At 37.7% G+C, this 15,252-nt stretch overlaps 1 protein-coding gene across 21 annotated transcripts in view; it reads right to left on the reverse strand.

The window, feature by feature from the left end:
* The window catches only part of Mbnl1 (muscleblind like splicing regulator 1), a 143,745-nt gene that overhangs the window by 114,860 nt on the left and 13,633 nt on the right, over nt 1-15,252 (reverse strand). For 4 of the 21 annotated variants that reach the window (XM_027391697.2, XM_027391686.2, XM_027391691.2 and 1 more), the window contains exons 1-2: nt 1,325-1,750; nt 74-1,095 (exon numbers count right to left, since the gene is read on the reverse strand). The exons of 2 other annotated variants lie outside the window; for them this stretch is intronic. In XM_027391697.2, coding sequence (XP_027247498.1) covers nt 74-247 — 174 coding nt within the window. In that variant the 5' untranslated portion in view covers nt 248-1,095; nt 1,325-1,750. Of the gene's footprint in view, nt 1-73; nt 1,096-1,324; nt 1,752-15,252 lie in introns of those variants that run through there. 15 more of the 21 variants (XM_027391692.2, XM_027391689.2, XM_027391683.2 and 12 more) reach the window with 10 other exon arrangements.

Here is a 15,252-nt window from a genome sequence, read left to right on the forward strand (position 1 = left end):
ACTTAGAGTACTGTGTGCCCATACCCCTCCAACAATCATTGCATAGCCTTAAAAGTATGTAATATTTACTCACTTTCAGTGAATCAAAGCAGGCGATTACTCGTCCATTTTCAACTTGGCAGCTTTTCGAAGGATGTGCAAATTTACACTCCGTGTCTGGCCGTGAGCAAGTCCCTCTTTGAAACTCTCTACATACTTCCAGGGTTAGCCATTTTGTGTCCCGAATTGGTGTGACACTAACAGCCATGTTTATATTTTTACAGGTAGTTAAATGTTCAATGAAACCAACAAACCCAAGCCCCTCTCCAAAAAAACAAAAACAAAAAAGAAAAAAGAAAAAAAAATCAGTAACCAAAACAAAAACAAAACAAAACAGGAACTGATAAAACTTAAAACTGTGAAATGACGGTGGTGAAAATGTCCGGAAGGCTGTTTCCCCACTCCCTGCTTTAACGGCACGTGGAAAAGTGTGACTTCAATATCAAGGGAAAGACCTCCACTAGAAATTCACAGCATGAAACTGTTAATTCAAAGAGGTTTTGGTTTTTAGAGAAATACCAGGATTGTAAGTAGATGGGTGCTTAAAGGAGGGCCTGGAATCAGCCTTGTGCTCAGTAACCCCTTCCCAGTGCCAATTTGGAGCCCAAAATGCAAGCATGAAAACGTGGCAGACCCTTTGACACCGACTTTCCAAGCTGCTTTCAGCAAAGTTGTCTGACAGGGAATCTCCTCACAGCTGACTTTGCGATGGAGTTGGGTGGTGCAATCGGTATTGATTAGTTTGGCATAGACAGATGCAGCAGTTTAGAGCAAAATCGAGAAAATGATTTTTTTTTTCCTCCTTGATTTCCTGGCAGAAGGTATCTTACTTTTTCAGCAAACTTTTCTTCTAAACTAAAGCAGCCTAGGGCAATGGCAGATACTCAGAGCCTTTCTCCTGATTAGAAGTAGAAATGGGGGTGTCTGGGCTAGAGGTGGAGGGCGGATGTGCTGTCGTCACAGTCTAGCTGGCAGCAAGCAAGGCAAAAGCAGAGGCTGCTCTAGAAGCGGTTCCAAGCAGCAGAGACGTCAGGAAAGGCACTTCTTAGTACCAACCTGTAGAGAAAAGAGATAGGTTAAGATTTACTAAGTAGCATTCACTGATGTCCTATAGTAGCACAACCTTGCCATGTGATACCAAGACTAAGCAACTCAAAGTCAGCCTCTCTCTCTCTCTCTCTCTCTCTCTCTCTCTCTCTCTCTCTCTCTCTCTCTCTCAAACACACACACACACACACACACACACACACACACACACACACACACACACACACACGATACTTACAGTGAGGCATATTGCAGCCAGCCATCGTAGATTTATTAAAAAGGGGGCCGTTTCCCCTTGTGAAGCAATGCATGATAGAGAGATAACCAATCACAGATAGTGTTGCAGCAATATTCTGGGCAGAAAGCCAATAGTGTGGGTTGTCTTATGAAAGGTCGCGTCTGTCAGACGTTCATTACTATGCTATAAGCACAGAAAATGTCCATCAGATGTGACTTATTCCACTGCAAGAGGACGAGCATGTGGGTTTTGAATTTACCCAACATGCAGTTAGTGGACTAAACCATGTTAGTTTCCAAACAGCTTCTAACACAAGTCCAAGGACTTGACAATCACTACCAGGGAATCAAAAGCAAGGTCTAAAAACTGCAGCTGAAGTCCAAGCTGCTCTCCCTCTGGCTCTTCACAGGGGTAGACACTGAGCAGCCTGCTGCTGCTGCCCTGACACGTGAATAAAAAAGGAAAGGGGTGTTTACAAATGGTACATTCTCCTGACCTATCCAATTCACTTCCTCCTGAAGCCCAAGTCCTGCCCCTCTGCTGAAAGCAGCACTCATACTGTAAAACTATTCCATTCAGCCATCAGACACTTTGTCACTATATCACAGGCAGGCGAGAGATGAACAAAAGCATCCTTTATTCAGACATTTTTAAAGCAGTGGCTGAGGTCTTGTGGCGAGAATAAGGAGTGCAGTGTTGTCAGTGTGTCTGGTAAATCTGAAGTCAACCTCCAGGGAGAAAGTGATTCCATTGCAGGAACATTAATTATTAAGTGAGCAATTTGATTTGGGCAGCATGATGCACATTGGAGGCTCAGTCCCACACTATGCTGGAGGGTGGGGGCTGAGGCGGCTGCCTGGCGATCTGTTAACTTAGGAGACCACTCCTTAGAACAGGGCGGTTTTGCTCACCAGCTTGCTTTCTCTTTTAACAGGACAAGAAACTTGTCAGCAATTTAACCAGTTAAAAAATAAAAGTTGGGTTTTTTGGTTTGTTTTTGTTTTGTTTTGTTTTATCTTTTGGATTGTTTTTCCTTTTGAATGCTGTCAGGGAAGAAAGTAAGGCTTTCTAACTAGCACTTTCGAAGCCACCACCAACACAAAGTAACAATGATTACACTCACTTTTTTTTAAGGAGCTGGCCATAAATGGTAAATTTATAATTTTGGAAATTAGAATACAGAATATGAAGACATCTATGTTAAAAGTAGGTCTATCTAGTAGAATTTAATATTTTTAGGACTATTCAGAGAAAATTTAAGCTACTTAATAAAGTACTTTACTAAATAAACTACTTTGTTAAGTAGCTTAAATTTGAAAAACACTACACAGAAAACTGCAATTTCTAACAGGGACAGTAGAAGTACCAAACCCAGTGTTGCAAGAGTCCTCAGGTTCTAAGGCTCAGCTCTGTCAAAGCACAGTCAGTTCTGCTCACCTCTGACAAGTCTATACTCTCTACTGTCTGAGTTTCTACTCAGCATTCACAATTTCTTGGAGCCTCCATGGCTTGAACACCAAGCACATGTGGTCACCACGGCTTCAGTCCACACTTTTCAACACTTCATCAGCCACCATTCACCACTAGAAAAGCCAGAGATGACACATCCGTCTCTGCTCACTCACACACTAATATCACTGTTTCAGAATTACCTCTACACACCAATCCCTGTCTGTGCAAGATTCTATTACCTGGTATGTTGGAACTACTTGAGCACATGTTTCCAAGGGCAGAAACACCACCATTCATTTCAGCAACCTGAGAGCACTTATTAAACAAACAAACAAAAAAAGGATAGAGTTCCAAAAGCATGGGCATATAAATGATTGTTTTCTAACACACACACATACACACATGTAATCACATGTGAATGTACTCAAATATACACTGAAGTCATGCACAGACCATCACCTCTATAAAGTCTAGGGTCCTCCTTCTTGCCTAGGAGTCTCTACAAGCTTGAACAGTTCCCTTTCCCACACAGCAACCTTCAAGACATCTCCACCTCAATTCTCTCCTCTCAATGTTTCAGTCATTCTTAGTGGTGGGTGGTCTTGTGTGTCACATTTATTTCTTTGTTCAAAGAACAAAGTAGGTATGAGTTCTCCCTGGACTTCCTGCTTGTCTGTCTACATCTTATGCTCTCTCCAGTGTCAAGCTGCTCCAAGCTTCTACCCTGACTGGTTCCGTCTCAAAATCTCTTTCCTTTTTTAGACCTACAGATACCCATTAGCTACCTTCATACAGCAGTTCATTCTTAGTCTTGACAAGTGCCGAAAATCCCATACCAGAGAGAAATAAAGTCTTGTGTGGACATGGCCGTGCATTATCCTCCTCAAACCAAAGTCTACCGATGCATCTATGCAAGCACCTTTTCTGTTGTCTTCCTGTGTCATTCACCTCTGTATCCATGTCACTGTATGTCCCATACTCATCACTTTACTGCTCAACAGAAGTTGACAATCCTGTAAAAGCCAAATGCTTTTACATTTGCCTCAGTGCCCCACCTCAACATTTGCCCAAGCAAGAGCCAACACACACAACTCTTTAGCTTGTGATACTGCATCCCTGTGTCTTTGCAGGGAGGAGCTCTCAAGACATCTGTCCATAGCAGGCTACTGAAACCCCAGCAATGTACTATACACTATCCCTGAAACCCAGCAATTCCATTCTTGTTTATATTGCCAACTATTGGGGGGTGAAGAAAAATATGATTCCATCCCATGATAAGTTCATTACTTTAGTTCATTCTTTTTGTCTAATATTATCATCTCCCTGACAGCAAGTTGTATTATCCAAACCCTAGATCCTGGAATCCAACAGACAGTATTAAATGTTTAATGTACAGATAAATTATATTCATATTAATAGAAATATACATATTTATGCAGCTATATTACCAATAATTAGGGTATATTTAAATGTAAAGTACAAGGTCCAAGCTACATAGAAAGGAGAATTGGCACCATTATAAATATCCATGTTCATTGGTGGCTAAGGATATAGAACATTATAAAACTGATTTCATGAGTTGGTAATTTTTCCTTCTGTCATGCCACAGGCTTGGTCCCACTTAGTATGAAATATCTATTAATTACAAAATTGCCTACAGATTCATAGCTTGCTCTACTCTATTTTCAACCTACATAAGAGACATTCTTCAAAAGTTGCAACTAAAAGAATCATAAACATGTTTGTAAATTGATCATACTAGAACACAGGCACAGACAATAACCAGCATGTTTATGATTGGCCAATTAAGACAGTGAATACAGAGCATGGACATCGATCTGTGCATATTTGATAAATTCATTTCATGAAATTGCTTGATTTAAGGTAATATGCAATGGACTTGGATCAACATTAAATTCTTAAATGTAACATCACATAGTAAAGCTGTTTTTACCCTACAAACAGAGATGATCAGAGATGCTATCCCTAGTACCTAGGAGACTACAGTAAGAGGACTGTGAAGAGTTTAAAGCCAGGCTGGGCAAAAGTGAATTAAAAGCCAGCTTGAGCTACATGATGAAAACTATCTCAAAAAAAAAAGAAAAAAAAGAAAAAAAAAGGAGGAGAAAGAGAAGGCGAAGAAAAAGAGGAAGAGGAGAAGAGGAGGAGAACTGCATGTATAAGGAGTAGGAGAACTGCATGTATGGATAACATACAGATTATAAGAATATATGAAAACATTTTCTCAGAAATGAAGGTTTTTTAAATAACTATTAAATGAAATGAATCTACTAACACATTCATTAACATTTACTGATGCTTCTGACTTTACTTCAATATACTATAACTAAGTAAAATTACCTTAAAAACAAAATGCTTGTTTTGGAAATTTAAAGGTTTTGCAACAAGTATCAAGCTTTTTGGTACCCACAGGAAAAGTTCTCAGTGACCCACTGTTCAAATTTTAGCTACTGCATTTCCTCGTTTCATATGGCATATACGTTTGGAGGTGACAAAAAGGAGCCACTTGTCTAAAACCATTTTTTCCTGGTTGTCAATGTCAACTAAACTGTAACCAGAAATGCAGCATTTAAGCATATGAAGCCTGCTCACACAATATTTTTTTTTCTCAGCACTTGTCCCAAGTATTAACAGACTTCAGGGCAAAAATAATACTCGATATTTGGGGGGATCTGTAGTCACACTGTCCCAACTTCTGAAATAGAGTTGTCACTAAGCTTTGGTTGTCTTGAGAGGGTGATTGTAACCTTCAGAATTACTGCTTTTCTTAGAACAACAAGCTAAGCTGAGTGCTTCTCAGGGTAGGTGCCCATAGAGATTGCACAGAGATGCACACTGTGCAATCTTAACAGATGCCCCACAGTGCTGACACCAGCTTGGCCAGCCTGTGCTATGTCATATGAGGATTCACAAAGACATGAAACTTTAATGAACTTTAACAAAAAGAATTCAAAGAGTAAGACTGAGTTAACATTTTGGGAATAAAACCATGGCAACATGAGGGTGACTGAAGTTTTGGAAATACTGCTAAGAAAAAGATAACCTTCAGTCATACATCCTCTGGAATGACAGAGACTGCCAATGTGGCCTCATGGTCTGACACATTTCAGACAAGCTGTTGCTAGGAAAACATTGTTTACTAACTCACATAAGTAATCTGATGTCTGTCAAAGCAATCTTTTAAAATCCTCATTCTGTCACAGGTTTGGTTCCCCAAACAATCAAATGGTACGTGGTAGGACCGATAATGGGAGTACAGGTTACTTAACACCTTGTTGTTAAAGAATAGAATTACAGAACTGTACTCACATTAGAAAATGATTTTTAAAACAAAATAATGTGCATGTCAATGCAGGCAATGATTTAAAAGTGGGTGTTAAACTTATTTCTATCTTGTAAGATAAAATGTTAAAGTTTTAACATCACTACAAGGTAGTTATCACATCACAGCTATACCTTACATACTAGTTACTAGCTCTGTATCTAACCAGTAAGTTGGGCTAGCATTATCAAAAATGGTTTACCTTTTCCCCTCCCAAAGCAGTCCAGACTTTGTGTAAGACAAATACATGATATCCCATCAGATATCCCAGCTATAGGAAGGAAGGGAGGGGGACAATGAAGGATAATGGGTATTTATCCTATTGTCTGCTTCTGTCTTGGCACAGAAGCCCTATGAACACAGGCTAGCTTTTTCTCTATGATCAGCATCAAAACAAAAAGGAAACAAATGGTCATGTGACAAGACTGTAGATAGGTGGTAGACAGATGGGTAAACAGATATGCATACAGATAGGGATATAAACATGACAGATGTAAACAAAAGATATGGATGATATAGATACAGATTAGCACATGCAAATACCAGTCTCAAAGTCTCTTCTGCAAGTTCCATTTTCCGGGCTCCAGGTGCACAGCTTCAAACACTGGTTATTTCATCTTTATAATTAAGTGAATGCATTACCAACTGACAAGAGAATAGGAGGCAGTAAAGGTACAATAGAACCATACTTAAATGCCTCCTTGATTGTGAAGTTAAAAGATTTGTTTTAATCTAAAGTATAATCCCTTCACATTTTCTTATGACATTCAAACAGCCAGTGGTGTAGAATTTCCCTCCTTCTCTAAGAAGATAGGAGATAAAACTGCATGCCATTTTACTATTTTTCTTGAGGAAATACCCTTTACTCATGTATTACACAGGCATTATCTTGTTAGCCTCACGTAGCATATCTGATCTGTCTGTAACATATACTATTTCAAAGTGATAAATAGAAAGCAGAACACAGGCAACAATAAAAGTTAATGCTGTTACATCTTCAACAGTAAATCAGAAAAATCACCTCCCTCGAACTTTCAATAAAAAAAAAAATGATACACTGGAAAACCCAGAATTCATCACTATGAAACTAGCCTGGCCAAATTGCTAACCAGAGCATGACTCACAGTGGTGTTGCTATGCCCTAGCAATATTCTGATTGTGGACTATGACTGTAAACCATGCTCAAAGGAAAAACAATTTATTTGACATAGTAACTAGCAGCAAATGTAATGTTTAATATTCAGCTCCTCTTTTGTGACTAGTCTCACCAAGCTCCTTATTGAAGTCTGTAGCACTTCCTAATGTTTTAAAAGATGACAGTCTTCAATGCTACAGATGAGTGGCAAATCTGTATTTTCTAAATGACATCAATATACAACTCAAAAGGATATAAGTTCATCACCCAGAGAACTAAGAGAATAATCTTACCAGGGAACTTAGTACTTCAGTGACATGGGCAGGTGATAACCTTCGCCATGCTGTTCCAACTTCCCCTCCAGTGGTCCTAAGATCTCCTCCATAATTAATCTTGTATATACCATTTTAGCAGAAAACAAGTAACACATTATAAAAGTAACATCTGAAGAAGTGGCATATACAATTTAAAACCCACCCAAAATATAATTTAATCTCTGTAAGCACCAGATTTACTAGATCTTGTATTTTATGAGACTTCTGAAATTATAATGGAATGAGTCTCACTACCTTCAACTAGATAAGGGTATGAACACTGTCATTTTTAACAGTGAGATCTGAATTTCAAATATTGAATTTAAACCTTTTAATTTAAGCACAGTAAACTAAGAAGAAAAGTTTATGGATTATGTCTATTTAAAATTATCCTAAATACATTGCCTAATTAATTAAAGCAAGTAAAGTATGAAAACTTTTTTTATAATTAAAAGTCCTTAATATTTTTTCTTCAGAATACAATGAATTAAACCATTCATAAGCAAATATACCATATACTTATTTGAATATATTCCAGCAAATGAATTAGTACCAGTCTCATGAGGAGACACCATACACAAGCATTTGTTCCATTCTGTAAAATCAGTGAAGTATTTTTCACCAATGTTTCTAATTCCCAAGTCATAAAATCAAACCATATGAGTCCTGCAGAACTCATCATTGTAATCCTACATTTCTACTGATTAATAGATTTGGCCTTCATAACAAACGTATGTCATAAATACAATATTGTTATGTTATCACATACACTGAGCTTTAATTAAAAGTCTTAAGCTTGCTGGGCAGTGGTGGTGCACCCCTTTAATCCAAGCACTTGGAGGCAGAGGCAAGTAGAGGTTGAGGCCAGCCTGGTCTACAAATAGAGTTCCAGGACAGCCAAGGCTACACAGAGAAACCCTGTCTCGGAATACAACAACAACAACAAAGTCCTAAGCTCACATATAGTTGCTTACAAACAGGAATAATGTTTTCACTAAGAGTAAATAAAGTTTCTCTGCTTTTCCCTGATTTCAAACAGTAAGAAAGGTCAGAAAACAAAGACATACACTAACAACTCTTACTTTAACTGAAGTGCTTCAATGTACCTTAAATATTCTTTGAGGATAGTTCCACATAAACTAACATACTCACCTAGGCCCAAAATATTAAATAGCAACAAATTTTGTTATTATTGTAATATATAAATGGATAATATCTCAGTTAATAAACACACTGAATGTGTTTTGAGGCTTTTTCTATGTCAAAAGAAACAGCCCAATATAATTACATGTTAACTTCATTTGGTGTCCCTTTCTGAGTGGCCACCTAAGTCATTGTCGGTTTTCGACTTCTCATCAAGGAAAACTGTTCTTATGCTTACATCACTTTAATAACATAAATCCCTAGATATAAGGCATATTCATATGTTAAGTCTGAACTAGCAAGAAATTTCTTCCAAGAAAGCATTTTCTCAGACTTTATTTTTCTCAACAATAAAGTATACTCTTAGATATTGTTCAGGTAGGAGAAGACACTATCCGTCAATCAACACTGTGAAGTTCTCTTGTGGGGACATATAGGGAAGCATCAAATGCCTTTCACCTCTTTCTCCAAAATCTGTTCAATAATGGCAGCCAACCAGTGGAAGCATTTGTAACATCAGTTTCCAGCTCTTGAAAATTCAAATTAAAGTACTACATTGCTCAAAAAGCAAACAGATAAGTAAGTACAATTTTTGAATTTTATAATATTTGTTAAAAAGGAAATGTCAAAAACATGAATAAATGTTTGCACTGACAATCATGGAGATGGACAATATATGTTTACTTCTTTTTAATAGAAGGAAGATGTGCAGTATGAAATGACTACAGGCATGTCCCATCTGTAGGCTTTTGGGTAGTACTGGGTCATGTAAATAAAGGAATATTTTTCTTATATATTATTTCTATAAATGTCAAAAATGTCTTGTTCCCCTTCTCCATTGGAGGCTGACTAAAGGCAATATTTCTAACAACTTCTATAAGCAACACCAAGCATTATCAAAGTAGCTAAGGCAAATCAGAATGTGGAAAACCCACGTAAGCACAAACACATTTCCCATACGGCTGGGATCCACTTCAGTCATTTATGAATCTGGAGCAGGCTCTTCCTGAAGCGGCTTGCATTTCCGGTTAAATTAACATAGTTGGTACAATAGCTCACACAAGAGTTTGCCTGTGCATGTGTCTTGTCAGCAAATAAAAGCACTCTCCTCTCACTTCACCCCTTCAAAGTTTGTTACTAAGTAACATTTCATAAGACAAAATATCTGAAAAAGGAGTTTTAAGACTCAAAATGGTTAGATGGCAGGATATGGGCATTTCTATTTCTTCTATTCTTGTTTTGACAATGAGATTTTATGGCCTTGACCAGGCAAAAATAAAGCCATGTTTCTCAGGAGATAAAAATCAAAGATTTTATTAGAATTTGGTACTTTCCATAGGAAGTACATACTGGCCAAATTAGCAGGGCAGCTTGAAATCTGGCTAAAGAGAAAAACTATTCCTTCCTATTAATTTTAATTGCACATAAGGTTCTGTGCATTCTGGAAAAGCTGTAACCCATGAAGAAACATGAAGACCAGACTACAACCTGCTAGTGAGACATTTATTAAAGCTCCACAAATTTCCACCAGCATCATATGCTCTTAAAACTCAATGACCACCTTCCCATGGCAAATCAGAACACAACCATAGTTAACAATAAACTCCAATAAGTGACAATAGCTTATTAACTCCAACACTTACTGTTCTGCGATATGGATGCATCAGAAAGATCTAGAGCTAGCTGACTCAATCTATCAGGATTCACTATTACAAGTAAGTATGTATTCCTGGCACCTACACATGTGCTGGGCTAGAAACTGAGCTCCACATGTTTGCCATCTCTGGGCTACTCTTTTTCACATAAAATGTCACTTTCTCACATAAAATGTCAACAACTGCAAGCAACTAAAACTAAAAGGTTACTCTCAACAATGACTGTTCACTGTGTTTCTACTTGGCCATTTCCTCAAAACCTAGGATGTATTTTCTGGGAAATAAACAAGCAAGCAAGCAAGCAAGCAAACAAACAAACCGTGTTTAAAGACTTTGTGACAACTTCTTTGGTTATATTCTATCATCTGGTTCAAATGCTAGTGTGTTGTAAATTGTAAATATTATCATAAATCACACATAACCCTCCACATCACTGGAATACACTGGATACAATGCAATACAACTCATTGTGTTTCCAACCAGATATGCTTTGTCTTGTCCAACTTGCCCACCAAGTTAAGTAGGTATGAAAGGAAGCTTAACTGTTTTTATTTTTTTTTTGTTTTGCTTTAAGGAATATCCAGATGACAACATGGGGCAATTAAAACAACAGTCTGATAGCAATGTCAGAACTTGTCATATATTCCTCCCATTTGATTATCTCATATATTAGTAAACAATCACACACACACACACACACACACACACACACACACACACACACACGAGAAATGCTTAGGTTCTTTTTGAAGAAAACATCTTCTGGTTATAAGAACATTATTTTGATTTATCAAAATAAAATACATCATGTTCTACAATATCAAATAATACTTTTTGGATTGATATATTTTATCTTCATAATGTGCTATTTGTTTTCCATGAATATAATAGGGCTATATTCATTATCTTACTAAAGCTATATATCATTATCTTACTCATTTGTGAACAAACAATTGATACTTGCACACCTTAGTGACTCACTCACTGGAGTCTCTTTAGGACCAAATGGAAGGATATGAACTCAAAATCAGATCATGTATTTTCAAGTGTAAAACTATTAAAAACACATGCTGCCAATTTAATATCAAACTTAGAAATGATAATGATAGAAAAGCAAAAAAGGAAAAAGGTAGGGAGCTGACTGGTATGGGTACCTAGAAGGGACCATTATTACATCTCTAGTGATTTGCTCAGAAGTTTCCAGTTGCTGCTGAGGGGAGGGAGGAGGGATGGATGAATGGAGGGAGGGAGGCAGGCAATCTCTTTTACAGAGCTGCAGGAAGGATGCTCACTTTCTCTAACCATATGGCAAACACCAGACATCCATCACGTACACAGAAGTGAAAAACTCAGCACCACATCCATCAGTTCTTTCTCCATTACAGTAACTAATCAGTTTAGAACAGGATTCAGAATTCTGCATACCCAGTATTGGCAGGCTGACTGTTGAAATGAGCTCTTTTGAGATTTTCACTTACCTACTCAACACCTGGAGCCCATTCTCTGTTCAGTGCTCTCACCAGAGAAGTTTAAACGTGTGAACAGAAAACATCCACACAGAAAAAGCAGAATGTGGCTTGGAACACACCAAAGTGAGGAGACATACAGTAGTGTTGATCTAAATAAGCCAACAATATAGTTTAAAAGGCAGCAGAGAATATGGGATGGCTTAAATCAGCGCATCATGTCATTTTGACATCTGATAAAACCATAGGAAACTATCCCATGGAGAAAGCACTAAGTATTTGAGATGCATAGGTGACTTTTCTAAGCTTACACTGTATGAGTTGGCAAAAAGAAATGATTAATATGAAACTGTTTTATAAAATGAAAACCAAAAGTCAAAACCAAAAAAAATTAAAATTGGTTCCAATGCCCCAAAATATCTCCTTGGACAAAAACCGCAGGTGCTAGTCCTCTAATTTTGCCACTTTTAGTCCTCCTTTCTCCTACTAGCATAGAGGGGGAAAAAAATCAAAAACTTTTCCTTAAAAAAACATTTAATTCACAGTAACCATATTAAATGAATAAACACAGAGATGGAATCATTGTGTATAATAAGGGCTGATGTGTTAAATGAAAGAGGTCATAGGTAGTTTCAAGATGGGCAAGAGGTCTAGGATGGATGTGATTTGTTTGTTTGTTTGTTTGTTTGTTTAATTCAGTACTAGAGATTGAGCCCACATCTTTGCCCATGCTAGGCAGGTGCTCTGACACTGGGCAGCACCACTAGTGCAGAAAGAACCACTGTTTCAACTGACATGAAAAAGGGAAAAACCGAAAAAGCACATGGTAGAAATGGCAGTAGATAAGGTAGGGTGTGGGAATCCCTAGGGATTGGTCTCAGGGAGCCACTACACAGAATGGTGTCAGCAACTACATCTGGGCTGGGGATCAAGTCAGGAAGGGCCCCAGCTGAAGAATCCAGCATCCACTTCCTAAGTGCTGGGAATTCATCCTTTCCAACATTTACCCAAGGGCAGAGCTGCAGTATTTCACTGAGTATCAAAGGGTTAAAATTAAAACATAATACAGGATAGAAAGAAATTGTATTAAATAAGTGGGATTTTTTTTTAACTTCCTAGAGATTCTGCTGCAGTTGTAGCAAAGTGGAGATAAATTTAATGCTCAATTTCATCTCAAGTACTTCCTCTATTCATATTTTCATTTCTAACTGATTGCTCTTTTTTTACAATTGTGTTTTGTGTACACTTTACTGTAGTAAGCCATCCTTTTCTTTTTCTTTTTCTTTTCTTTTTTTTTTTTTTTTTATGAAGGCCTTCATACATAAGTAACACTAAGGCAGCCTTTGTCCTGTTTACCAAGACAAACTGGAGGTGAATAACAAACTTTCAAAGGATAGGGGATCTAAAAGTCATCAGTCAAGTAAATCTCATTATTCTATAAATATTTCAATGAGAGTCACAACCAATTAGAACACAACACCCAGTTACTCCAACTGGCAATTGCTCTGAACTGTACAGTCCCTGGGTTCAGCAACCTCTGTCTTCACCCAGCTGTCTAGTTTGACCTTCCCTGTGAATCAGCACTACTACCCTGATGCCAAAATGACCTTCTGAAACTTACAAGGCTTCCAAGGCTGCAGATATTTTCAGCTGTATCAGCCCTGGCTGTCACAGCATTCTGCATGACATTGAGTGGCAAAGCTGGTGCCTTCTGCACCAGCCTGACCTTTTAAACTCATGAGATGTTGCTGCCACTCAAAGATGGATTTTCTCTTTCTGCAAAATTTTATGGAGCAATTCCTCTGAATTATAAGGTGGTGATTCTAAGCATAAGAACTCAGTTTCCTTTACATTGGAAAAATTCTATGTATACATACTAAGTCTTTCATCAGCACAGACTTTAAAATAAATTGTAATTGCCACCTATAAATTATAATTTTAAATTACTGAAAAGATTACATACATTTAATGGCAGCAGTGCCTAACAAAATGTCAGTATTTCTGTAATGGCCACTTCAAAATCTGAGAGAGGCCTATACTTTACAACCATACTTAGTATCCATGTTAACTGGAACGTATTCAAGGTCCAGAGCAGTCAAGAACATAAGGGGCCCAATATAAGTAAATACAGCAATATTTGCATGGTTAATTTATTTTATTTTCCACTGACACTTTAAATAGGAACACTGGTGTTTAATTTTCTTGCTAAATAGTGTGTTTGCATGGAATTTTCAAAACTAAACTTCTTTATATATGCAGCTATCTTTGATTTTTTTTTTTTTTTTGAGACAGGGTTTCTCTGTGTAGCTTTGGAGCTTATCTTGGCACCTGCTCTGTAGACCAGGTTGGCCTTGAATTCACAGAGAGCTGCCTGCCACTGCCTCCCGAGTGCTGGGATTAAAGGCGTGTGCCACCAACGCCCCACGAAATTTATTAAGATTCTGAATAACAGGACCTATCAACTGTTTGATGTCAAGTCTTCACTATCAAAGAATAGTTATATATTGAAATACACATGCATATATTAGGATATTCATATTTGCTTCTACTTAGAGAATATAATTTACTTATATTGTCATAAATTCACATTAGTAATGCAGATTTACAAAATGATTTGATATCTCAATATAAAACTATAAACTAACCCATTACTTGGAGAATCAGTCACTTTTGACACTTTCATCCTGTTCCACTTTTATCTACAGTTCATGTGATAGTTTGTCATCATTTGTAGAATACAGATGAATGTATGGATATGACATAAAATTGTGTGCACATACCCCACACATGGGCATGATGGAATCTGGGGGCAGGGGTGAGAAAGTTTTTCAGAAATATCTAAGTAATTGCAGAAGTTTTGATTTTGTTATTATTTTAATGCTGGAAACAGGTTTCTATTTTGTAATGAAAGAAATTAATTCCCAATAGTGCAGTTGAACAGACAATGAGAGCACTTGTTCCGTCCTTCTCTGGCTCAAGACACTTCTCAAATGTGCCACTAGGCAAGCCAGCCACCACAGCAATTGGGAGAGTATCTGTCCCAAGTGACATCACTTTGCTTATGTTGGTGAGTGCTGGGGCAAAGGTATTAGAGTGAGTAGAACAAATATGGGCCCAGACCATAAGGAAGATTAGGCCATCTGATAGAGCCCTCAGCACAAAGCCAAGGCAAAGTCCATTCCATCATCTGCTATTTTACAACCACACTTCTTTAAAAAACAAACAAAAAAACAAAACCCTCTTCACATCTTACCTCTTCATTAAGTCTTTCCAGAATTAACTTGTAGTATGCCTCAAATTGCTAAATATATGTGTTTACTTCATTCAGACAGTGTTGAAGGTAACAGAGCAGCACATAAAGACTAGAACAGCAAGACTGAAGCTGGGTTTCCACAGCACTTTACTGTGTGGCCCTGGAGC

Source organism: Cricetulus griseus (assembly GCF_003668045.3).
Source record: "Cricetulus griseus strain 17A/GY chromosome 1 unlocalized genomic scaffold, alternate assembly CriGri-PICRH-1.0 chr1_0, whole genome shotgun sequence".
In the NCBI taxonomy this organism is placed as follows: domain Eukaryota; kingdom Metazoa; phylum Chordata; class Mammalia; order Rodentia; family Cricetidae; genus Cricetulus; species Cricetulus griseus.